Below are 24862 nucleotides of genomic sequence, written 5' to 3' on the forward strand. Positions count from 1 at the left end.
GAAAAATCACTGATTACTAAAAATAAGAATGAAAAAGTGGATCAAAAATATTATTTGACTAAATATAGGGATACACAGCACAACTTAAACCTCCAGTTAGACGGTTGTTAGAACTAAACCTGTTGGCTGAACAACATTTCATGTTCCTACACGAACTGGTTGCAAAAGCCTAATTATGGTTTGATTCAAATGATGTTATCAAACGCTCCCTGCACGGGGCAAGACAGAAATCCTTCTCTCCTTCCATTCCTTCCCAGGGCATCTGCGCTGCTTTTTCTTGGAGCCACCCCACTCCACAGAGACAAATCCCGCCCCACCACAAGCGGTTTACAGAAAAGTAGGGACTGCTGTCAGCAGGAGCCCCCCGATGCTGGGCTTTGATCCCAGCTGCAGGTCCCACCTGCTGAAAAAGGCAGCTCTTCATTCCCCTGCTCAAAAACACCAGAAATCAGCAGAGATAAGCTGACAGGGAAAACATTACACAAATCGCTGACCCTGCTGCAGGCAGCGAAGAGCTGCCTGGGCTTGGCTTTGATTTTCCGGAGCTGGAGCCCGAGGGGAGAGGCAGTTTGACTTTCTTCTTTCCCAGTGCTCCCGATGGCAAGGTGCATTCCCCGCGGAGCCCCGAGGAATACCAAGTGCAGAAGAAAGGCAAACAAATAAATAAACAAAACAAGAACACAGGCTAAACCACGGCAAGGGGTACTATGAGCGACCAGGAAGAAAGATCATATCCCTGGTTAAAAGCAATTCGGTTTTACCAGTTTTTACAAAAAGCTCTGGCTGTGATCTCCGTCGTGCTGTGGTCCTGCCGAGTGAGGCAACCAAGTACGTGCTGCAAGCCTTCCTTACGCGTTCCTATTGTTCCCTGGGTGTGGGCAGAAGAAAACAACAGGGTAGCTGTCCACGTGCAGGAGAGGCGCTGGACACAGAGCACCTCGTGACCGGCAGTTCTTTCCCGGACACGAGTACAGACGACGCTCTTTTTCTAAGCCGCCTATTTGCTGCTTCATGGTCACCCGCAGTTTGCCTTAAAAACGGGGCTCAAAATGAACCAGTCTGTTCCCTCCCCAGCATTCGAGAGGCCTGCGGCAGCTTCCAGAACTAATCCCACTCTAGCGTGGTCACTGCTGCCATCCGGGTGCCACAGTTATTGAGTGCTCGGCACTGGCTGCGCATTTCTCGAGCCCTCGCAGTAAAGCAGAGCATGAGCAAAGCAAGGCTCCTGCTTGCACGGAGCTTGCAATTTGGCAGGAGGCAAGCGCAAGGAACTTCTGATCCAGTATCAGACCCCTTGTCCGTTCAGCCAAGGTCACCAGCTCTGCAGCCCTCCCGAGCCACGCAGCTGGAGTCTAGGGGGGAGGGCGGGGTTCTGTGCCACGGCAGAGAGCACTTGTCCCACATAATGGAGACAGCTGGCCTCAGCTCTAGCCAATTGTTACCATGTGGGGATGCGGGCCCAGCAACTGCCAGAACTTCCGGTATTTCCAGGGCAGCTGTAAATCCAGACTTTTACATCAAATCTTCCCATTTTTAAGTGCTGACAACCAATTCAAAGTTTTTAAAAACTCACTGAAAGCCACTGGCGTGAATGTTCCCATTCTGCAGACTTATTCTCTAACGTATTCTGTATACCCCACCAGTACCTGCTGCACCAGTGTGACCAGTTTCTCTCTGCACCCATACCCAGCACACTACTGTGACTTTGGGGATCTGCTTCCAGTTGGGTCCCTGCCTTGTACACCCCCTCCTTTTTCTCTGTGCCCTGCCAGACTCCACCTGTCCATCCTTAGTTCCCAGAGCAATCCTCTACGTCCTGAGCCCTATTATAGACCACACCGAGTGCCCTGTCCCCAAATCCCGATCTTTCTTCTGAGCACACCGCCGGCAGTGGAACTTCGTCAAGAGTGTGTGCAGTGTTATGGGGGGTAGGGTGGTGTCACACGCTCCAGGAAGATGACAGGGAACTGACCACAGCAAGGTGGCTACGAGCCCAGGCTCTGAAGACAAACAGGCCCAGGTTATCTCATCTCTCTGAGCCTCAGTTTCCATGTAACCTGGGGCTATCATAAAATGGGGACATAACCCAAATTCACATGGCACCCGTGAAATGGAGAGAGATGATGATTGTAAAGCCCTCGGCACAGTGCCTGACATGCAGTCCGCTACTATTATTACGGACTGATTGCCTAATTCAGCCCATGTTATTGCTAAGCAAGCATTGCATCACCGGCACTTTGTTGTTTACAAACCATCCACTGACTACTTACTCTGTGTTAACATGCTCTCATCACACTGCACGCGTCTCCTCAACTAACTCGCCCCATTCCGTGAACAGCTGAAGCAGAGTTTAAATGAGTTGTCCAAGGCCATACAGACACAGCCAGCTGGCTCCCATACTCTTAACCCTGATACTCAATGGTCTCTCTACATTCCTAATGGCCAGGGCAACTTTGTGACCTCAACCTTCTCAAATTAAAGGCAGGACTTGGCTTTATGGACTGTGGCTTAAGATGATCAGGGCCTGGCTTGGGCCAGACTGTATCTGAGAAGTTCCAAGGAGTTTGCTTCTCTGTCCGTCTGACCAAGAGCTGTCGGTCTGTTCAACAAACAGAATGAAGAGAAAAATGCCCAGGAAGAACTGTAAAATGACAGATGTTATTATGGAAGGCAAAACCTGGGACACTGGTTACAAGAATAGAAAAGACGGTTTGCTGATCACAGAAAAAATAAGTGGTGACAGAATCAGAATGATGTTTCTAGCCTTCAGCATCCACAGAGAAGACAGAAAAGAGGCAACTATATCCTGCTTGACTTTCCAAAAGGTGGAAAAGGAAAGTGATGAATCCAAAGACAGTGAACCCCAAATCCACAAACGGCAGGCAGTCAAGAGGTGACATGGTAGGCTCAGGAGCTGGCGTGGGTGCGCGAGAACCGACGCCATCCCCCCGACTGGCCTGACCCTGGGAGCCATGTGCAGAGAGGGCGCCTGCGTTTCAGGACTGCATATCACAATCTCCTGTGGCTTCTCTATGGGCAGAACACAGAACACGGGGCAGATGATTAAAAAGCTGACTGGATTCACATCTGACCTTACAGGGGAGATCAATTTCAAGCTGAAGGAAAGTAGCTGGTGGAAGAGCACACAAAGTTGTGATGACAGACTTCCTCGCTGAGCATTTCATTCACTGTCACAAGTGAAAGCAGAGAATGTTCGTTCTAATTCCTTAAGGGCAGAAGCCTTATCTAAGGCCTCTTCAATTCCCCAAGGCCTTGACTTGTGTGTGGCACACAGTATGTGCTCCGAAAAGGATTACTGAAGGGATTTCAAGAGTCAAGTTTACAAACAGCATTATAGCAGATGGCGGATTCCAGTTCCGAAAAGACTTACCAGGTGGATAGAATAAACCAAACCCAAAAAGGTGCAAATGAACAAGGACAAATGCAAAGTTCTTCAACCACTACCACAGAAGCAGAATTACAGTTAACGTCTGTGGCTAAAATCTTAAGGGTTTTGGCTAATGACAAACTAAGAATAGTGTGTTGAGGTTTCCAGCGATGAGTAAATGTGCTCCCAGACTACAGGAACACAGTTATGTTCACAAAAATCCCCAAAAACAACAGCTCAAAGGCTCCTCTCTACTTTCTGGCCAAACCTGGAATATTTTGTCTAGCTTGAAGGATACTTAAAAAGGACACTGACCTGGGGAGCCTGGGTGGCTCAGTCGGTTAAGCATCTGCCTTTGGCTCAGGTCATGATCCCAGGGTCCTGGGATCGAGCCCCAGGTCGGGCTCCCTGCTCAGAGGAGAGCCTGCTTCTCCCTCTGCCCCTCCCCCTGCTCACGCTCTCTCTCCCTCTTTCTCTCTCAAATAAATAAAATCTTTTAAAAAAAAATAAAAAAAGGGCACTGACCAAAAAAGGGCGGGGGGGGGGCGGCGAGGGCAATATTGAAAAGTAGAGTTTGCCTAAAAAGAGACCAGGAAGGCCGAAGATTTGAAAAGTTTGGACCTATACGAGCAACTTCAAGACAAAAAAAGGTTGATCTGGAAGCCTTAGAAGGGATAGAGCAGTGATGCTCTAGACAGCTGAAGACACATTTAAAGAGAGAATGGGACTTATTCTATATGGGTTCAGAATTAAAACTAGTGGGAAGGAAGCCGATGTCAGTCCAACTTAAAGGAGAACTTTTAACCAAGCTAAGGTGCTTCAGAATAGAACAGGCTCCCTCACTCGTTAGTGGGTTTCCAGGCACCAAAGCTCTTTGTGATGAGGCTAACCAATCACACAGTGGCAACAGTGCAGGAGGAATCGATCCCCAAATAAGCCTTGCAAATGAGAAGACTGTGCCAGGAATTTCAATTCTGTGACAGAATTAAAGGTGATCATCACCAAGAAAAGTCTTCCAGTGGAGAGATGACTTCGTTAGGGTCGGGAGAAAAAGGTTCAGGCAAAATGTAGTACTGCCAATAGAGAAAATGGAATACACAAAGGCAAGGAAAAGCTGAAGTTTATGGCAAACTTGGGAAATGATGAGTCTATCTGTTGGGCAAGAGAGAGACAGGGGCCCAGTCAGCAGGAGGAAGGAAAGAAGCGTAAGAGACAAGGAGGAGGATAGACAGCTGGGGCTCTGCACCCAGCTCAGGCACTCAGGCTCCTCTCCTGTGGGCAAGGAGAAATCAGCGAGAACTTCTGAGGACAGCCATGATCAAAATGGCATTTCAGAATGATCAGACTGTCATTACCGCAGGAAAAAACAAGAGGGGGAATGAGACTCTGGTGGCAAGGAGAACAGACAGAACACTCTGGCAACAATGAGAAAATATAGGCCCGAGTTAACGGAAAGGAAGACCAAAAAGAGGAATTTAAATGAAAGACACGGTATAGGAAGAATTAAAAGGACTTCGTGACTGATTCAGTGTGGAGTGGGGAGTCAGACAGACACACTTCAATCAGGGAACCCAGACATGTCAACGTGCCTAACAAAAAGACCAAAACCCCCAAAACATCTGAAGTCACAACTGGTTCCCAAATTACTGATCCATCACAGCTTTACATCAGATGTTCAGAGTCTATTTTTCACAAACAAAAAATACAAGATTTCATAGTTATCTCTGAATTTGAAACTAGTCACCAAAAGTTTATTGAAGCATGTCTAGAAAAATTAACTCCTCCAAGGACAGAAAGGAGATAGGCCAGGAAAATACTAACCAAAACAAAGTTGGGATCTCCATATTAATATCAGACAAAATAAACAAAGGCAAAAAAAAACATTATTAGTGATAAAGAAGGCCACTACATAATAAACATTTCAATTTGCCAGGGAGATATAACAATTATAAACTAATAACAATGAATGACTCAAAATATAAAGTAAAAATTGACTATCAGTCTACAGAAAGAAAATGACATGATCACCAGTGTAGTAGGAGACTTTGACAGAACTCTTCCAGTGCAAAAACTGATACATGAAACAGACAAAACAAATCAACAAGGATATAAAAAGTTTAATAGCTCAACTGACAAGTTTCATCCAATGGACACAGAACACAGCCTCTAACAATTGGAGGATACACATTATTTTCAAGCTTTAAAATTTATGAAAATGCATACAAGACATAAAATTAATCTCAACAAATTGCAAAAGAATGGTAAAATTCTCTAACAGAAATACAAGGACGTTAGTAATCAGTAACAAAGATACCACTATAGGGGCGCCTGGGTGGCTCAGTTCTTGGGCATCTGCCTTTGGCTCGGGTCATGGTCCCAGGGTCCTGGGATCAAGCCCCACGTCGGGCTCCCTGCTCAGCGGGAAGCCTGCTTCTCCCTCTCACACTCCCCTTGCTTGTGTTCCCTCTCTCACTGTCTCTCTCTGTCAAATAAATAAATAAAATCTTAAAAAAAAAAAGATATCACTATAAAAAACCCATACACATGGAAAGCAGAAACATACACTTCTCCACATTTCATGAGTAAAATCAGAAAATATCTGAAATGGAATAATAATGAAAATTCAGTTTATTTCAAAACTTGTGAGATGCACACAAAGCAGACACCTGTAGGAAAATGTATAGGCTTAAATGAAGGCTCAAAGTTAATGAATTAAGCATCCAGATAAGATGTCAGGGGGAAAAAAAAAGCCTAATAAATGCCCCCAAAATAGAAGGAATGAAATGATACAGACAAAAGTAAAAACTAATGCAAAAGAAGACAAACAAAACTAGAATATCAAAAGAGCAAATATTGGGGTGCCTGGGTGGCTCAGTTGGTTAAGCAACTGCCTTCGGCTCAGGTCATGATCCTGGAGTCCCGGGATCGAGTCCCGCATCGGGCTCCCTGCTCGGCGGGGAGTCTGCTTCTCCCTCTGACCCTCCCCCCTCTCGTGTTCTCTATCTCTCATTCTCTCTCTCTCTCTCTCAAATAAATAAAATCTTTAAAAAACAATAAAAAAAGAGCAAATATTGGTTCTTTGATTAATCAAATACACTCTCTTTAATAACAAAGAGTGAAAAGACAAATACTACAGTAAGACAATAAGACACAATAATACAATTATTACAATAAGATAATGTACAGACACTATAGAGAAAACAGGTGAGAGAAAATAAGTCAGATAGTTTTCAAAAATTTAGATGAAGTGGACAAATTTCTAGAAAAACACAAACCTATTAAAACCAACTCAAGAAGAAACAGAACCAGAACAGTTCTAAAACAATTGGAAATTTTGACTGAATAGTTAGAAATCTTCTCAAAAAGAAAAAAGTCAAGATGGCTGTTTTGGTGAATTTTACTGAAGAATCAAGGAAGAGATCAATACAATTTATAGAAATTATTTCAGAGAAAAAGGAAAGGAGAGTGCAAGGATGGAAAATTATGAACCAGAGCCCTTTCTCCTCCTTCCATCCTCCTCCCCACTCCCCCCCTTCACTGGCCTTCCCTGTGTTTCCTAGCGGGCACAATACACAAACATGGTCAGCAAATCAAATCCCGAATTGTATTTAAACAATACATCACAATCAAGATGGGTTTATCCCAGGAATGCAAGGCCTAACTTAAGTGAGAAATTTTATAAATGCCATCCATTAACAAATTAAAGAAGAAAAACCTTAAGATGCATCTCAAAAGAGGGAAAATACGCAATGAAATTCACTGACCATTTAGGATCAAAAACTCTTTGTAAACTAAGAATAATGGGAACTTTCCTTAACTGGATAAAGGCTATCTACAAAAGCCTGCAGCAAAAGAACAAGATAGGGAAGTACATTACCACCATTACCTATTCAGCATTGTGCCAGAGGGTGTGGCCAGTACCATAAAATGAAGAAAAAAGAAAAAGAAAGACTATAAAGATTGGAAAAGAAGGGGCGCCTGGGTGGCTCAGTGGGTTAGGCATCTACCTTCAGATCAGGTCATGATCTCAGGGTCCTGGGATCAAGTCCTGCATCGGGCTCCCTGCTCCAAGGGGAGTCTGCTTCTCCCTCTCCCTCTCTCTGTCTCTCACGAATAGATAAATAAAATCTTAAAAAAAAAGAAAGAAAAAAAAGATTGGAAAAGAGGAAACCAAACTGTCATGATTTGCACTATTTCCTGTACAGAAAACTGGAGAGCACCTATACATAATAGTTAATAGCACAGTTTAGTGAGGTAGCAGGATACAGAAATCAAGATAAAAATGTGAAATTAACATTTCTGTATGCCTTAAACAGTTTGAAAGTCATTTAAAAATTATCATTTACAATAGCAATAGAAAATCTAAAGCAATAATCACAAAGATGTACAGAGATTTTAAGGAAAATATGATAAAATTTCACTGAAAGACACCAAAGACAACTTGAATACAGAGTCATACCATATTATGGAAGGAGACTAAATGTTTTGGTCTCCCCAAACAGATTAATGGATTTCAAAGCAATCCCAATCAAAATGTTTTTCATGGAACTTGACAAGCTGATTCTAAGATATAAAGCCACAGTAATTAAGAAGGTATGGTACCCGCACTTGACAGACAAGTCAAGCACTGGAACTGAATAGACAACCCAGAAACAGATCCACATATATATGTAAACTTGATGTACGGCAGAATGAGTGCTGCAGGATGCATGAAGCAAGGATAGACTATTTAATAAATGAAGCTGGAGTAAGGTGATCCATATGAGAAAAAATGAAACCGGATCCCGTCTCATAAAACACACCAAAATCAGTTCCACGTGGACTAAAGACTTAGATGCTAGATGCAAAAGAATAAAAATTTTAGAAGATACTGCATGAGAATATCTTTATGACATCCACATCATAAAAAAGTTTCTTAAATGAGAAACAAAAAGCCTGCCTCTAAAGGAATATGCTGATAAATTCTACAACATTAAAATTAAAAACTTCTGTTTATGAAGACACTACAAGGAACCTAAAAGATAAACTACAAACCGGGAGAAAATGTTTGCAACATATTTAACCAATAAAGGACTAGTATCCAGAATACCAGAAGAATCCTAAAAATCAAAAAGAAAAAGAGAGCACTAATGAGCAAGAGGCAATACCACAGACTGACGTCTCACAGAAGGAACATGAATGGCTCATAAACACATGAAAAGATGCTCAGCTTCATTAGTTATCAAAAAAATTGAAAATGGAAATGACAAAAGGAACTCTTTCAACACCCTTGCAGATGGTCAAATCTTAAAATCTGAGCAAGTATTGGCATTAAGGTTGAAGTAGGGAAGTTCTCATACACTGCTGGGTGGGTGAATAAATTGAAATAAATTGGTACCACCACTTTGGAAAACAGTTTGACATCACCCAGTCAAGTCTCACCTACAACCATCCACTAAATCCTAGCAATTCCATTCCCAGGTACAGAGGTTACTAAAAAAGTGTACACAAGTACACCCCAAAGCATGCACAAAGATGCTCAGAGCAGAGTTTTCCTAACACCTGGAAGGAACCATTCACCAACAAACAATCTAGAGAATAGATAAACAAACTGTAGTGTATCCACACAATGAGAAAGTACACAGTAGGAAAAAAATAAACTATACCACTGTACATCATCATGTATAAATCTAAGAAAAAGAAAAAAACGTTATGTCAAAAAGGCAAGTAATAGAAAAACACACACAGTAGGATTCCATTTACATAGTTGAGAAGCAAGCAAAACTAAAACTAAACTGGGGTGCATCCAGAGATGGTAAAACCTTAAGGAAAAGCAAGGTAAGGATTAACACAAAATTCAGGGTGTGGTTACCAGAGGTGGGGGAGGGGGGAACATGATTGGGACTGGTCTCACAGGAAGCTCTGGGCAACTGGTCAGGTCATCTATTTCTTTTCTTTTCTTTTCTTTTTTTAAGCTTATTTATTTTAGGGGCACCTGGGTGGCTCAGTTGGTTAAGCGTCTTCCTTTAGCTCGGGTCATGATCCCAGAGTCCTGGGATCAAGCCCCATGTCAGGCTCCCTGCTCACCGGAGAGTCTGCTTCTCCCTCTCCCTCTGCTTCTCCCCCTGCTTGTGCTCTCTCTGTGTCAAATAAATAAATAGATAGTTTTGTGGTTTTTTTTTTTAGTAATCTCTACACCCAACATGGGACTCAAACTCACAACCTCGAGATCAAGAGTCTCATGCTCCTTTGACTGAGGCAACCAGACGCCCCCTAGTAATCTATTTCTTAAGGTCAGTGGTGAGTACATGCATGTTCAGTTTCTCATTCTTCTTTAGAGTGTACATATATAATTTATGTGTTCTTGTATTACTTTCTATATCATTAGAAAATATTTTAAGAAAATAACTAAACTCTATAAACACACAAAAAGGCACACAAAAGGTAACCTTTGACAGATACCTGAGCCCAATAGTTCCTTTAAATAATAAAGGAAACAAGAGAGACAAAGAAAAAAAACTAACCTTTACTCTGAATCAGTAGCTAGTGTACAGATCACCCACAAAGAGGCTAAGTTGTGCCCAGAAGAATCTCTCTAAGAAAAGCCCAGAATTTTCTTGAGAATTACTTTATGCTAACTAGGGCTCTTCGTCCATTCAGCTGTGCAGGCCATAAACCCAGGCATCATGCTCCCCATTGTCCTCTCCATTTCTCCCCAGGCCCATTCTAGTTCCTCATGTTACTTCCCTGGTCAGGCTACACTCAGGCCCCCAAGCAATTCACACTACTACCCCAGGCATCCTCCCCCACCATCTGCCCCACATCCCTCTCTGGCTGCCCACTACTCCAAAGATAGAAATTACATTTCCAAACACTACCTAGAAGGGACTGTATGGTCTGGGCCGTCACCTCCCCCACCCCACTTCCCACACACACACCCTTCGTCTTAGCCACCATCTTTTCTTTTGCAGCACTTTCCAAGGTTCTGATTTCACTTTTTGCACAGGTGATTATTTGATTAACAATTCTCTTCCCTTAGACCGTAAGTTCCTCAAGGGCGGGGGCTATGTCTGGTTTTTGCTTACCATCCTAGGCTCAGAATCTTGGCAGGGAATGTTGCACATAGTAGGACCTCATAACTATATGCTGAATGAAAGGACGGAAGAACAGATACACAGGCCTAAAGCAGTCACAACCGCCCTAGCCAGCACTGTAGGATAACAGGATCCCAAAAGATGTGCAACAAAGTAGATTCGTGGCCTCACCCCTCATTCCCAAGCCTCAAGGGGACAGCGCATCTTAGATTGGTAGGGGATTCTTGAAAAAACATGATCTGTGGAACAATGTTACACTCTCCTACACAGAGGATGAGAAGCGTTTGTTTAAAAATAAAAACAAATGTTTTCTTACAAACCTGGAGCAAGACTGTATCTTTCTGATAAAAGGTAAGATAAACCCAGTATTTATCTTCCGAACATTTTAGATTTGGAATTTCACCTGAAATCATGGATTATAATAAAGCTTCTGAAACCTAAGTATGTGTAGTGCTACTGTGTTCAGAATACAAACTTTGCAACTTCTTCAGTTTTTAAAGCTTGGTTTTTATAATTAATCCAGTATTTAATAGAGTGGAGAGCCTTTGCCAATAGTTCTATTCAGATAGCTTTAGCTTACACAGCTCATAAGTGAAATCCTTTTAACTGCTGTGTCCATTAAAACAAGAATATAAGACATATGCTGACAACTATAATTTTAAACATCAAGTTGAAAATGAAGGCAATTTCTCCCAATAAGAACTAAACCCTTGTTTTCCTGAAGCATTAGGATACTCTAAGGATAGAAATAAAATCTAAATTAGCTGGTGAGCTTACCTGGAATGGCACAAGGGTACTTAATACTACACGTGCAAAGGTGTTTTATTCTTTGCTCCAAAGAGTATCTCTGGGTTCTAGTAGGGTATCAAAATATGACATACCCAAAGAACAACTCTGGGTATTTATGTGGCCTGGGGTTATAGGCAAGAACAAGTCTGGAGAAAATAAGATGATCAGAGCAGACATCACTTTTCACACTGTGCTCTTGTCTTTTAAAGCACACCACAGAATTTTAAATCTGTGATGCAACATATCCACCATAAGACCAACAAAAGTTTAACTAAACAAAGGGCAAATATGTTATAATAGAAGTGTATTCTATTGCTTGATGTGTTCTTATAAGACTAAGAACACAGGCACAGTAGACTTCTAATGGTGGTCTTTTTTCTGCTGTGTAATTTCATACAAATAATAAAATGGCGCAAGGAAACACTGAAACTCCACATTTGAAAATAATGTAAAATTACCACTTGAGTTAAATGCAAAGTTCATATTTGAGAGATCTCAAACCAGCACTGATGGATTATCTAATTATTCTGTTTATTTCATTTCATTCAGGGCATGAGGGCTTTCTTTTATCATTCCTTTATTTAGTTGAGCCTTGCATGCAGACCACTGATATATGTTTTAATGTGATTGCACCACTTCAGTATATACAGCTTTATATATATGCTGCTTTTTTTCCATTTAGCTTTCCAGTTATGATTTTTCATGATAGTAGAACATCATTAACCCTCCTAGACAGTGGGTTCCTTGATGCAGAAATCTTGACCTTGATCTTACCTCCAGCACAGAATACAATGCCGGCCATAGCCAGGTGCTCAATAAATTTTGGGTTCAGTCGGACTCTAAACTCATTTAAAACAAGTGAGCCACAGAGAAGAGAAATATTTATAATTATCAATAATTATATTAAATAATTGATAATTATAAATAAGGTATTGATAATTAATAAAGACATATAATACTTCAGATAGATGTGGTTTGATCTACAAAACTCTGTTTTCACAGGTGTATCTCCCCATGAAAAAAGGAATAAATCGAATGGCTATACCTGTTTCCTTCAGTCACATCACAGATCATTCAATATGTCTCCTGGTCATGTGCGTAATTTGGGGATGACAGTCTGGAGAACATCTTGGAACTGATGGTTGAAATACCCTCTTCCTTCTCAACCAGCTTACACACTGTCTCCAGACTTGTGGACAATAGGTGGGTACAGATCCTGGGATGGTCAGTTCTTGAGCCTGACTCCTCAGGGAAGGTGCATGGCATTCCCAACACCACACTCTGGGCCAATACTGCACACAGACAAATAGCTGGCATGCAGGAGATCTAAACATCCATCCACCTGCCCATCTAAACACCCACACACTCTCTCTTACAACCTCCAACTTACTTGGACTTCCACATACGTAAGTAAACCAGCATTAAGTTATAGGTTTCCTTCATCATTTATCCCCATACATAACATCTCTGTAAGTGAGAGCATATATCCTTGTTTTATGCTAGGATATGAAGAACAGAACACACACTGCAGGTCTTACGACACGTTTAGTATTGTGTAAAGAGAAGGTAAAGCTGCTTCTTTTCACTGAAGCTTTTAACTGAATTAGAAAGGAAATTTTCAGTTCAATGACCATTTACTGAATATCATTAATAAGTGGCATGCATTTGGCTAAGGTGCTGGGGTACCAAGCTGAATATGACCTTTGCCCTTTAGAACATTCACAGTCCGTATTTCTCTGGGCCCTTTGTCCCTGAGTCAGTAATTAACAACCAAAGCACAAAATCATTCCTCATGGAATCATACATCTTGAGAATAAACCTCTATCACACCCCACTCCTAGACACATGATCGTCTGTTTCAAATTTCATTCTTTTTTTCCCTCAAAATGATAGTTGGGTTTTTGTTCTTCACTGTTTTAAATTAACACAAGAATCCCAAAAGCAAAGACTACATAAGGCCCAGTCGTTTTTGCTTAGGGAGATATGTGCTGCCATCCTGACAAAGACTCTGCATTCAGAAGTTAGGCTTCCTTTTCTTCCCTAGGCAAACAGAACAGACAACTGAAGCAGGGAGTGAGCACTTCACATCTGGCATAAACATCTCAAGCTCCAGCACGTGAGTTTCTATGTCTTCAACTCAGTTCAAGCAGATGGCACAGACCAACTCCCAATTGCTAGGCAAGACAACCCTCTCCCACCATCATTCAGAAGAAACGTATGTGCTTCTCTCTGGAAATAATGATGGTCATTCCTCTAAACTTCGGATCAAGTATCCCATCACTAAAAAATGTTTGGTACCCATCAAACGTGAGTTTTGCCAGCAATCCACATGTTAAATATTAATGATCTTAATTTCCTTCTTCTAAAATAAACAGATAATGCCTATTACAGTCTTCCTCCACTACGAAAAGATGGTTCTCTGTGCTCCATGGGGTAAGTGCACTTCACTTTGGAAGCCAATGCAATAAAAGACTTGGAGAATGAATGTATATATCGAAATCACAATTTTACAACATAACTCTCCAGGAAAAGGAGGTAAGACAAACATAAAATAAAAACAGAAGGGATGCCTGAGTGGCTCAGTGGGTTAAGCGTCTGCATTTAGCTCAGGTCATGATCCTGGAGTCCCAGATCGAGCCCTGCATCAGGCTCCCTGCTCAGGGGAGAGCCTGCTTCTCCCTCTGCCCCTCACCCCACTTGTGCTCTCTCTCTCACTCTCACTCTTTCTCTCAAAGAAATAAATCTTTTAAAACAATAAAATAAAAACAAAACATGATGTGCTTTATGACAGTACCAATTAATCATTAAGAAAAGCACAGAGCTTCTATAAGGAAAAGACAATACAAATATTTAACAGCTAAGATCTTCTTCAGTTTAAACCTTTCAAAAGGCCACACTAAGTAAAAACACATTTAAAAATGAATCAGAAATTTGTTGATATCCACCCATTTAAAATACAGTCTGTCAAATTCTTTCAACATTCTGTTGAAATCTATTTTTTTAAAGATAAAAGCCATGTCCTGGAAAGCTGTTTAAATGGAGAATAGTTAGCAAATAATGTGATAAAAGTACCTAAAATAAGTATCATGTATCACTTAAAATCTGGAACCATACCTCAAGCAGGCCCGTTCCCCACCCCAGTCCTGACAATATGCTCTGTAGCTCTATTTATTATTTTCCCAGCTTCTATTTATTCAGAAAAGTAGTCAGAGCAGGAAATGGGACAAGTCAAATGATCACAATCAATCTCATCACCTTCACAACATGCTGTGAGTGTAATTAATCCTCTATTTATTTAGGGGACTTCACACCCCTTACATTAAGGCAGCGACTCCCTGCTGGCTTCGGTGGAGATAATTATGTTATAACAAGGATTGGGTTTCAATCATAATAGGCAAAAGAAAAAGGAAATTGTACTTGAAGTTGACAGTTTTTTTAAAAAGCTTTCTTGTGACTCCATTCAAAGGACGCTCTTGACAAAGCTCTCCTTAAACAGAGCACTTTCCAAGTGCGATAACCACACGTACGCCACATTAATCAACGTAAGCCTCTTCTCTGAATGAGATGTGAAGACAATCCAAGCACTGTGACAATTCTACATGAAGCAGAGAGTACTGGTTTACAAACCAGACTAAATCAAGCCCACCCGAACTCACTTGATCCTGTGAGCATCCTCCAAAGACCTCTGATGGCCTCAGAATAGGCCTCAGAACAAGGAGGTGAAGGAAATACCAATTTGCTCACATGGTAGCTAATTACACGCTGTAAAAAGCCCTGGCTCCAGCAAGCCAAAACCAAGGATTTGAGAAGTCTGGAGCCAAGTATCCAGGACCAAAAATGAGTAAGGACAGAGACAAACCTAATATCACCACCTAGTCACGGCTCTAAAATGGGCTTGACGCAGGCAAACCTCCTTGTACCAATAAATGCTGTGCGTTTTCCAGTTTGGGGCGTGCCTATTTCACCTCTGAAACTCTCCATCTTTTTTTACAACTCACAGGTACACTTTCTCCTCTAATCTCTACCTTAAGAAAATTAATGGGAAAATATAAAGCCTTGCCAACTCTACATTTACACACCTCTATTTTTTTTATTAAAAGATCATAATGATGATGCCCACAGTACATGTACAAGTAAAAATGATGTATGAGCTATGTTACCATATTTCTAAAAATTCTCAAATATGCCAAACCTTCTGTTTTCAAGGTCTGGATTCTTGATGATTCGAGTATCTGTATGTATTAAGCTCCTGAGGTAGCTTTAGCATCTCAGTAATATTTCACTACCTTTCGAAACCTTTTAAGCTCTTGGATAATCAAAACATGAGAGACACTGAACATTACTGATATGAGTTCCAGTTCTTAGTAAAAACACAACAAAACAAAACATGGTATCCTGGAATAGGAAAAGCCATTAGGTAAAAACTAAGAAAACCTAAATAAACTATGGACTTTCGTTTCTAAGAATGTATCAATAATGGCTCATTAATGGTGACAAATACACCTACCAATGTAAGATGTTAATCACAGGAGAACTGCGTGTGGGTTATTTGGGAACTCTTTATCATATTTATCATTTTTTAGAAATAATAAAACTATCCTAAAATAAAAAGTTTACCTTTAAAAAAACAGGAGAAAAATTACAAATTAGGAAAACATAATAAGCAAAAAAACACCCAAAACAACAATAAAAACCCCCCACAAAACTTTTAACATTCAGATATAGAATTCTTTTGTTAGTTTTCTCAATACACATAGTTACAGGTAGCATTCATATCTTCACAAAGAGTTATTTTAGCCTGAAATCTGTAGGAACATTCATAATCCTATGATTTATTGGCATATTTCTTGTAAGAGAAGTCTAATGAAGAGCGACAGTCCCCAGTGGGCACTGCTGAACTACTGGTGATAAGGTAAAGAACCATTAAGTAAATCCTTTCTATATGAAACTCCACGGAAGGGATACAAGTGAATGAATATTGGCATGCACTAATCTTTTCTTATGGAGATAAAACCCACTGCCATCCAGGATGAATTTGTGGATTTAATTAAAAATAAACAGTAAAACCAAAGAGCAACTTGACATGCCAGAATAAGCACCTTACCAAGAATGATTTCAATTCAAGAGAGGTTTAACTTGCTTGAAATTATGCACAATTGTTCCCTGAAATTTCTATATGCTAATCATTAGCAGCTAATGTAGCACTTAACATCTTACCATTTATTGCAGAAGTAACTTCCGATACAAAAGTAAAACCACCTAGAGTGAGTGCCTGGTTATCATCTGGTATGCCTGAATTCCACAGAGCCATGAAATCAATTTTCTTATCTTTACTGTAAGTATCAGTGACATGGGTGACGGTAAAGTGTTAGGGTTCTTCCTCAGCTATGGCTCAAAATAGCATCACGGACTTAGAGCGGTGTCCTCGTAAGGTGTCTGCATGCCCTACATGCCCCCCTTCTTGAAGAATGCCACTCATTCGTGACAGAGTGGGCCCTGCACAATGTGTGTACCACCCCAGAGAGCAACCCCACCCCTTTCCTACTGTGACCACGGCAACTGGTCCAGGAAAAGACATGGCCCCATGGCCGGGCCAATCACATTCTTCCTTCCTCGGAATTGCAAGCAAGGGGATTTCGTCGTTTCTTCTCCTGAAACCAGATACATGTGAACTCAGCTGCGGGACAGCCATTCCCCATGTGCATCAAGAGAGAAGAGTGGCAGGAACTTACGGGAAGGAGCAACACAAGAGACCACATGTCACCAGACAGTAAGCTGACTGCCGCACTTCTTCAGGACTTGAGCTCATGAGGCCCAGCTGGACTCCCCACACCTGGCTTCCGGAAGATAACCTGTAGCCTCCTAATTAAACTCCTGTTTTTTACTATAAAAGTCTGAGTCCATTTGTCTTGTATAACCAAATGGAAAAATAAGGATTTCAAATGCAGTCCTCTTACCAAAACACCATGACCCCAAGCTAACTGTGTACTCTCTTATTCATAATAAAGGGACACGACAAGGATAGATAAAACTGATCTAAATGCAAAAAAGCCTCATATCCGTTCTCCCTCTTCCAACACACCATGTCTACAACCAGGAAATCTGTTCATCATGATGCTTCCTGATTATTAGGATTATTATGATATTCATATGTGTAACAGTACTATGCAACCAGATACCATTGTTTATGTTTGGCTACTAATTTATGTCCCTTCTTTGTCCATACTCTCTTCCATACATCTTTTCCAGCTGTGATCCAAATGTTCTTGACTACTTCTTTATGGATATTCCTTAGAGACCTCAAATCGACATTTCTAAAACTCATCGTCCCTCTGTCTTCTCTTCCTACCTACACCCTCTCTCCACTCTTGTTTAATTTCAGCAAGTACACTTCCAACTGGCCCCATTAACTGGCCAAGTAAAATGTGGATCTCCTCTTTGACGCTTCCCTTTCTCACTCTCCCCAACATCCCACCATTGCTAAGTTCTGGTTCATCCACCTCTCAGATCTGACCACAGTCTCCTTCCCTGCTCACTCCCCTGGCTCAGTCTATGCCTTCTGCCCACATCACCCGCAAGCTGGTGAGGCTTTCAGTGTTAAGTCTGAGCTCCACCCCACTCAATTCATTCCCTGTAAGGGGATCTGATGGCTCTTCGCAGAATCAGAATCTCATCACATCACCCCCCCTCCCCCCAGATACTACGTGGCTTAACCTCTTCAGTTGCTCCATACTCTCCCAGGACAAAGTCCAAGCATCTTTAAGTGGCCAAGGCTCCACATGAACACCTTGGCCTCATTTCTTTCTTCCATGCCTATACCTATGATCCATCCATCCTGAGCTTTTGAGCTCTTTAAAAGAACTCTCTACAAGAACCTACTGTGAAATACTCTTCGCCCCTGCGTCCTCATCTCCATCTGACCTACTCTTACTCATCTTTCGATTCTCAGCTTCAAGCTGTTCCTTCCAGAAGGTGTTTCCTCTACCCCAAGGCTAGACATGTGGCTTCCTCAGTGCTTCCACAGCATCCACGCTTCCCTACCGTAGCCGCTCGCAGGCTACAGGACTGCGCTCCGCTCCCATCTGTACTCCCCACCGCAAGAGCAGTTGTAACACGGCGTGTCTCTCATCCACCCGAGCATCCCCATCGCCAACCTCAGTACGTAGCATATATAGTAGGGCTCCATAATCAGCAGTTGAAAAAATAAATAATTCTCCTTTTACACTCAATGCTGATGTTCTACCTTGGCATTTGAGTTACCCCCACACCCATGACTTTTGGCAGATAAATCAAGAACAAGAGAGGGCCCAATCGAAGAGATTTATGCTATTTCCAGGCGCATAACCCTATCCCCTACCAAAGCACATACACAGAGGAAGCAACGGAAACAGTATAAAGCAATGATAAGGTCCTAAGTTTTCTAGAACTTTAAGATTACAGTGCTGAAATAGCTTTATGTTCACTCACAACTGAGGAAACTAAGGTGCAGGATTTATCAAATGAGCCAGAATTATTCAGTGATAGAATGATTTCCCTCCACAGACTTTGCACCTTTGAGTCCAAAGGACACCAATAAGATTTGGTGGAGCAAAGTATGCTAAAAAGCAGTGAAAATAATAAATGCACCAAATGTATTTGTCAGGGTAAACTATCAGTTCAATGTAAAATGGCTCAGCACATCAAAGACATTTTTGTTTTTTTCCCCATAACCAACTACCTTAAAAAAACTATATTAGAGAGAAAAGGTGTGATTTAACACCCTCATGACTAGCTCAAACTTAAGACTAAAGACAGCCAGGATTTTAGATTTTAATTTCATTTTTTTTTTTAAAAAAGAAACCACCAAAATTTTTCCCATGTAGCTAACACAAAATAATACCCAATTTGATCTCTTATGTTTCAATATACACCATGCATTAAAACCATAAAGTATCAAATTTTCTTCAGTGGGCATATACTTCTTTTATAATGAGAAAAAAATTAGTTTTTAAAAAAATACCATGCTATAGATATTGTTATAAACGAAAATGATTTATAGGGTACTACTATTAGGATAAGACAAGTTACAAAATGATAAGTGCAGTATTATTTTCACTGGTTTAAAAAAATGCACTGGAAAATAAGTAGAGGAAATATTAAAATACTAACGCTGGCTGCATTAAAGTGATGAAGTGACCTGCTAAAGTCTTATGGCCAATGAGAGGAAAAACTGGAACATATATTACAGCTCATGCTTTTCTCTTCCCACTTACATAAAAGGGTATGAACTTTCAGAGGGTTAGAACTATCCCTGCTACTGATAAATGCAGCTCACCAGGAAAATCAGGGAAGGGTAAAATCTGAATGTAACTGAAAATGTAAATTAAAATAAGAGGAAAAAAAAAGTAAGAGCCAATGCATAGTTTTTAAAGTTTATGGTTTTTTTTTTTAATGATGAAAAATGCTCTTTTAATTGGCTGTACTAGGTACCTTTCAATTTAATGAAAACTGTGCTCCTAAGGGACTGTGATGGGCCCCAAACAAGTGCTCATTCACAGGGACTTTAAAATTTTAGAGGGGGAAAGATATAAGCACTTAAATTACTACAAAATGGGGGTGCCTGGGTGGCTCCGTCGTTAAGTGTCTGCCTTCGGCTTAGGTCATGATCCCAGGGTCCTGGGATCGAGCCCCACATCGGGATCCCTGCTCCGCAGGGAGTCTGTTTCTCCCTCTCCCACTCCCCCTGCTTGTGTTCCCTCTCTCGCTGTGTCTCTGTCAAATAAAAAAAAAAAAAAAATTACTACAAAATGAGGCAGGCATGAGATGTGCTCATACATTCTAAACCAAGTGCTATGGGAGCATCCAGGAGGAAGACAAGTGAGTCATTAATTCCTCCTTCTATAGAAAAAGCTCCCTAAAGGGACGGCTTTTTTCTTCTGTTTTTTGGTGTTTTTTCCCACATGCCATGGGTAAAGAAAACTGGTTGTCTAGGTGGCCTATCTGGGAAAACATAAAATCCAGACCCAGAAAACCCTGAGACTATCAGACACCTATCTCTTAGGGGCTGCATGACCTCAAGCAAATCACTTCTTCATGCTGCCACTCAGGGAGCATCTGCAGCCGTGACCACCACACTCGAAATTTCCAGGGAAGCTTGTGGTGAAGGATGGCAGGGAGCATTTTTTTTAAGAAATTTTTTTATTTTAGTCACCATACAGGACCTCATTAGTTTTTGATGTAGTGTTCCATGATTCATTGTTTGCATATAATACCCAGTGCTCCATGCAATACATGCCCTCCTTAATACCCATCACCGGGCTCCAGAAAAATAATTTGCTGTCTGTCACTCAGAATAAGAACACAGGACCTTCCGTTTTGAAAATCTGCGAGTATACTCTATGAGACACAGATATCACAAGGAAAAATAACTACACAGTATAGAGCACAACTTAGGATTTAACTGTTGACCGAACTCCAATAATTCAATGTAAGAATGACTTTGCTACCCACATTCCAGCAAGTTTTTGTCAAAGTGAGTGTCTGACTGCAAAAATGAAATGCTGTTCTTTGTGCTCATTATAATTTAGCACTTGTCTGCTATCTTAAATACAATTTCAGTCTTTATTATTATAACCAAAAACATCAAATAGGGATTAAGGAAAATACAGAACTATTTTAAAATATTAAAATAAGGACCTAGATTTCACTGGTAAACTAACTATATGGGAAAGAAAGAAACCAGAAGGTGAAAGGTGAAGAAGAAATTCGTTATGAAAATCATGAACATTCACTGCAGTATAATTAATTTAGAGCCAAGACAGTTCACAGTAAAAATGATATTAGAAAGCTCAATTTTGTGTTTGAAAAATTAAGGATTAAATTAGAAAATTTAATAAAAATCAGGTAAATGAACAAATGTGTTATTTCAAGGGAGAAAAAAATAGGCTCAACTAGAGTTAAAATACAAGATACAAAGTGAGGGGTGCCTGGGTGGCTCAGGTCATGATCCCAGGGTCCTGGGATGGAGCCCCACATCAGGCTTCCTGCTCAGCGGGAAGCCTACTTCTCCCTCTCCCACTCCCCCTGCTTGTGTTCCCTCTCTCACTGTCTCTCTCTCTGTCAAATAAATAAATAAAAATCTTTAAAAAAAAAAATAAGATACAAAGTGAAAACAAGAGAGCCTATTAAGTTGAAAAAATTCTTCCAAAGTAATCTGAAGAGTTCCTGCTGGTTTCCCTCTCCTGTCTCGCTTCCCAATACATTGTATCTCTTTGAAAAAATTACCGTTATCATAACAATTATTAGGGACCTAAGAATTTCATCTCATTTCCTGCAACTTAAAACCAAGGGAAAAGGATTTTTTTTTTTTTTAAGCGCAAGGAGGTGTGCTAATCCCCACACGGACATGAGGGCACACACCCTTCCACTTTAATGAAACACGATCTCCTCTCCAGTTAATAAGGAATGCCACAGAGAAAAGAGGCGCTCATAGAAATGGGATCCTCACACAAACCTCAATGCTCATTACATGTTTATAAAATCCTCACCCTGAAGGGAACAAGAAAAACCTAAACCCATATAAATAGACTATTTCAATTTAATTTTATTATGAAAACAACAGGAAGTGGCAGCAGGGTACTTGATAAGCTCAATTAGCAGGAGGATGAAATGAAGTGATGACATGCCATGATGACCTCAGGGGTTAAAGATGCAATTTTCCATCTGGAGAAACCGAGATTTCCGCCACAAACACTGCCGCCACCTGCTGTACGGTAGTAGGCCTTATGAGAGCAGACCATCGGTTTCTCCTTACAACACACAGAGCCTCGAGTTTTGTCTTATTTCACTCTGCATATAATTGCTTCCCCATGAACAGAAGCCAAAAATAAATTCTATATAGTGGCTCACTCGGAACAGGCACTAAAGGTATACTAAAGCACTCACTGACCAATCACAGTGATGGGACAACTATCATGATTGTTTTTCTTCTAAGTCAGAATGATACTGCGGGGGCGCCTGGGTGGCTCAGTCCATTACGCATCTGCCTTCTGCTCAGGTCATGATCCCAGGGTCCTGGGATCGAGCCCCACATCGGGCTCCCTGCTCCACGGGAGGCCTGCTTCTCCCTCTCCCACTCCCCCTGCTTGTGTTCCCTCTCTAGCTGTCTCTCTCTCAAATAAATAAAATCTTAAAAAAAAAAAAAAGAATGATATTGGGCCATCATTTTCCAGAGACCTAAGAAGCCCTCCCATCAAGAGCTCTATTTGTGTGCTCTCAATTAATTATCTTCTGCTACTGAAATGGATAATTTGGGTATAGCTGTTGAACCTCTTCACAAAATAAAAGTTCATTGCTTTTTTAAACTTCATAGGGTTACCCGAGGGAGGCAATGGTAAACACTTTGGGCAAATCTTATATATACCACGTTGGTGAGCGTTTGGTCCCTTAGATGCATGTGTTAGTTACCAAGAATCATGTTATGAAGCTTTGAAGGTTGTCTTTTTTATACTCTGAAGAATGGATTCTGTAAGAAGTGCTTAGCCAATGGGATGATAGCTGATTAGGTCTGTGCCCCGTCATGTTTACACAGGTGCCCAGTATGCACACACACTCACTCACTTACACCCTCCAATGTAAGTAATCTGCAGACACAAGTTTGGATACTCAAGGATGAAACTTTGAGATTTTATATTGGACAGTCAATAACATAGCAATGGACACTCACAACTGTCTGTCTGCATGCCTATTTTCTAGGCTAGAACCATGCTTCCCAGTAAAATCTTTTCACCATCTGCACCTCCTCCCGAAGCAAATTTGCCAAGCTCCCCATGTTGATCTTCTTTAAAGCGTTTGGTAGCTAGATGGGGTTTCTTTTTCATTACAACTTACCTCCCAGGCTATTTCATTTGCTTCCTCCCAGGTCAGGAGGCATTCCAGAAATGGGAGCATGTAAAATTCATAAGTAACTCAAAACTTACTTGGCTTTCTGAATCCACACACAGTAGTCTGAGATGTAGAGATCATTCAGAATATAAGCGGGGTCATTTTCCTGAAAAATTTTGTGAACATCCAGTAGACACTTTAAAACTGCACTTTTACCTAAAGGAAATTTTTAAAAAAATCAAATCATTCTTAAGAAAAACACATCTGCTTATCTTAAACTGAGAAATTCAGATACTGCGAGGTAATATATTTATAGCAGTTCAGAATCTTAACCATGTTTTTAGAATATTTTTAACATTCCTTTATTGCATGAAATCTTATCAGTACTATAAAGCCCAAAGCTCTTTCTTTCTTTCATTAAGAATTATGAGTAAACTGGGACGCCTGGGTGGCTCAGTCAGTTAAGCGGCTGCCTTCGGCTCAGGTCATGATCCCAAGGTCCTGGGATCGAGCCCTGCATCGGGCTCCCTGCTCCGTAGGAAGCCTGCTTCTCCCTCTCCCACTCCCCCTGCTTATGTTCCTTCTCTGGCTGTGTCTCTCTGTCAAATAAATAAAATCTTTAAAAAAAAAAAGAATTATGAGTAAACCTTATGCTCTATTTCTATATCTGATTAATTGTGGTTACTATAAAAACACTATGAAACACAACTAAGTACATTAAGCAAAAAAGAGGAAAGTTTTCCTCACTAAATGAATATTTAAATGCACCACAGAATTATAAAATATTCTTCTAATTCAAGCTTTCAAAACACCATGAAAAATTATATTCTGTTTTTTAAACTTTTTTATTCTTTATGTCAACATTTTTTCTTAAGGAATTATCTGGTACTAACAAGTTCTTGCACCTTAAAGAACTGAAGAAAACAGACTGAAAACTAAAATATCACAGCACTCATTCAAAAATAAGCTGACAAAATCACTTGGAAAAAAGCCATCAAGTACTAAAATCTTGTTGAATCTAATTACTTCCGCCTGGTTGTTAAATGAACCTAATTTTAATCCCAAAGAAAGCCTACAAAAGGAACCTTTGACAACTCAACAACAATTCCCTAGGTGTCCCAAACTTCATGACATTCCCTGAAATGTATTGACTATAAGGCAAATTACTAAATCTATAGTAGCACCACTCCCTTTGATCAGTAAAACATAGCATTTTCAGGTTAACAGTTTCATTCTTATCTTCACAGTCCCAAAACATAAAAATACTGTAAATGGATTTCGTAAAGATATTGGATGTGCTTTTATCGACATTTCCCTCTTGACTTTTAGACAGGATAAAAGAATCATGAGCTAGCTAATGACATCTCAAGGTGCCAAAATTATTGCCACTAAAATTTTAACACAATTAACACTAGAAAATACATTTCAAAAGAGCAGGGACTTCTGTTTTAGTGATTTTTTTTTTTAAAGATTTTATTTATTTATTTGAGAGAGAAGAGCACAGAGGGAGAGTGAGAGGGAGAAGCAGACTCCCCACTGAGCAGACAGCCTGACACTGGATTTGATCCCAGGACCCTGAGATCATGACCTGAGCCAAAGGCAGACACTTAACTGACTGAGCCACCCAGGTGCCCCATGTTTTATTTAGTGATTAATCCCCACTACCCAGAACAGAACCTTGCAGCATCAGATTTTCAATTTCAATATTTTAAGAATGAATGAATGGGTGAATGAATGAATGACACAGTGA

General features: G+C 40.7%; 1 protein-coding gene across 1 annotated transcript in view; it reads right to left on the reverse strand.

Annotated features, from left to right (window-relative positions):
- SHQ1 (SHQ1, H/ACA ribonucleoprotein assembly factor) overlaps positions 1-24862 on the reverse strand; it is a 95602-nt gene that overhangs the window by 18336 nt on the left and 52404 nt on the right. The window contains exon 10 of the mRNA XM_025885558.2: positions 23208-23328. Coding sequence (XP_025741343.1) covers positions 23208-23328 — 121 coding nt within the window. The remainder of the gene's footprint in view (positions 1-23207; positions 23329-24862) is intronic.

This window comes from Callorhinus ursinus, unplaced genomic scaffold, assembly GCF_003265705.2.
Source record: "Callorhinus ursinus isolate GAN/ISIS: 27379988/994484 unplaced genomic scaffold, GSC_fseal_2.0 scaffold15, whole genome shotgun sequence".
NCBI lineage: Eukaryota > Metazoa > Chordata > Mammalia > Carnivora > Otariidae > Callorhinus > Callorhinus ursinus.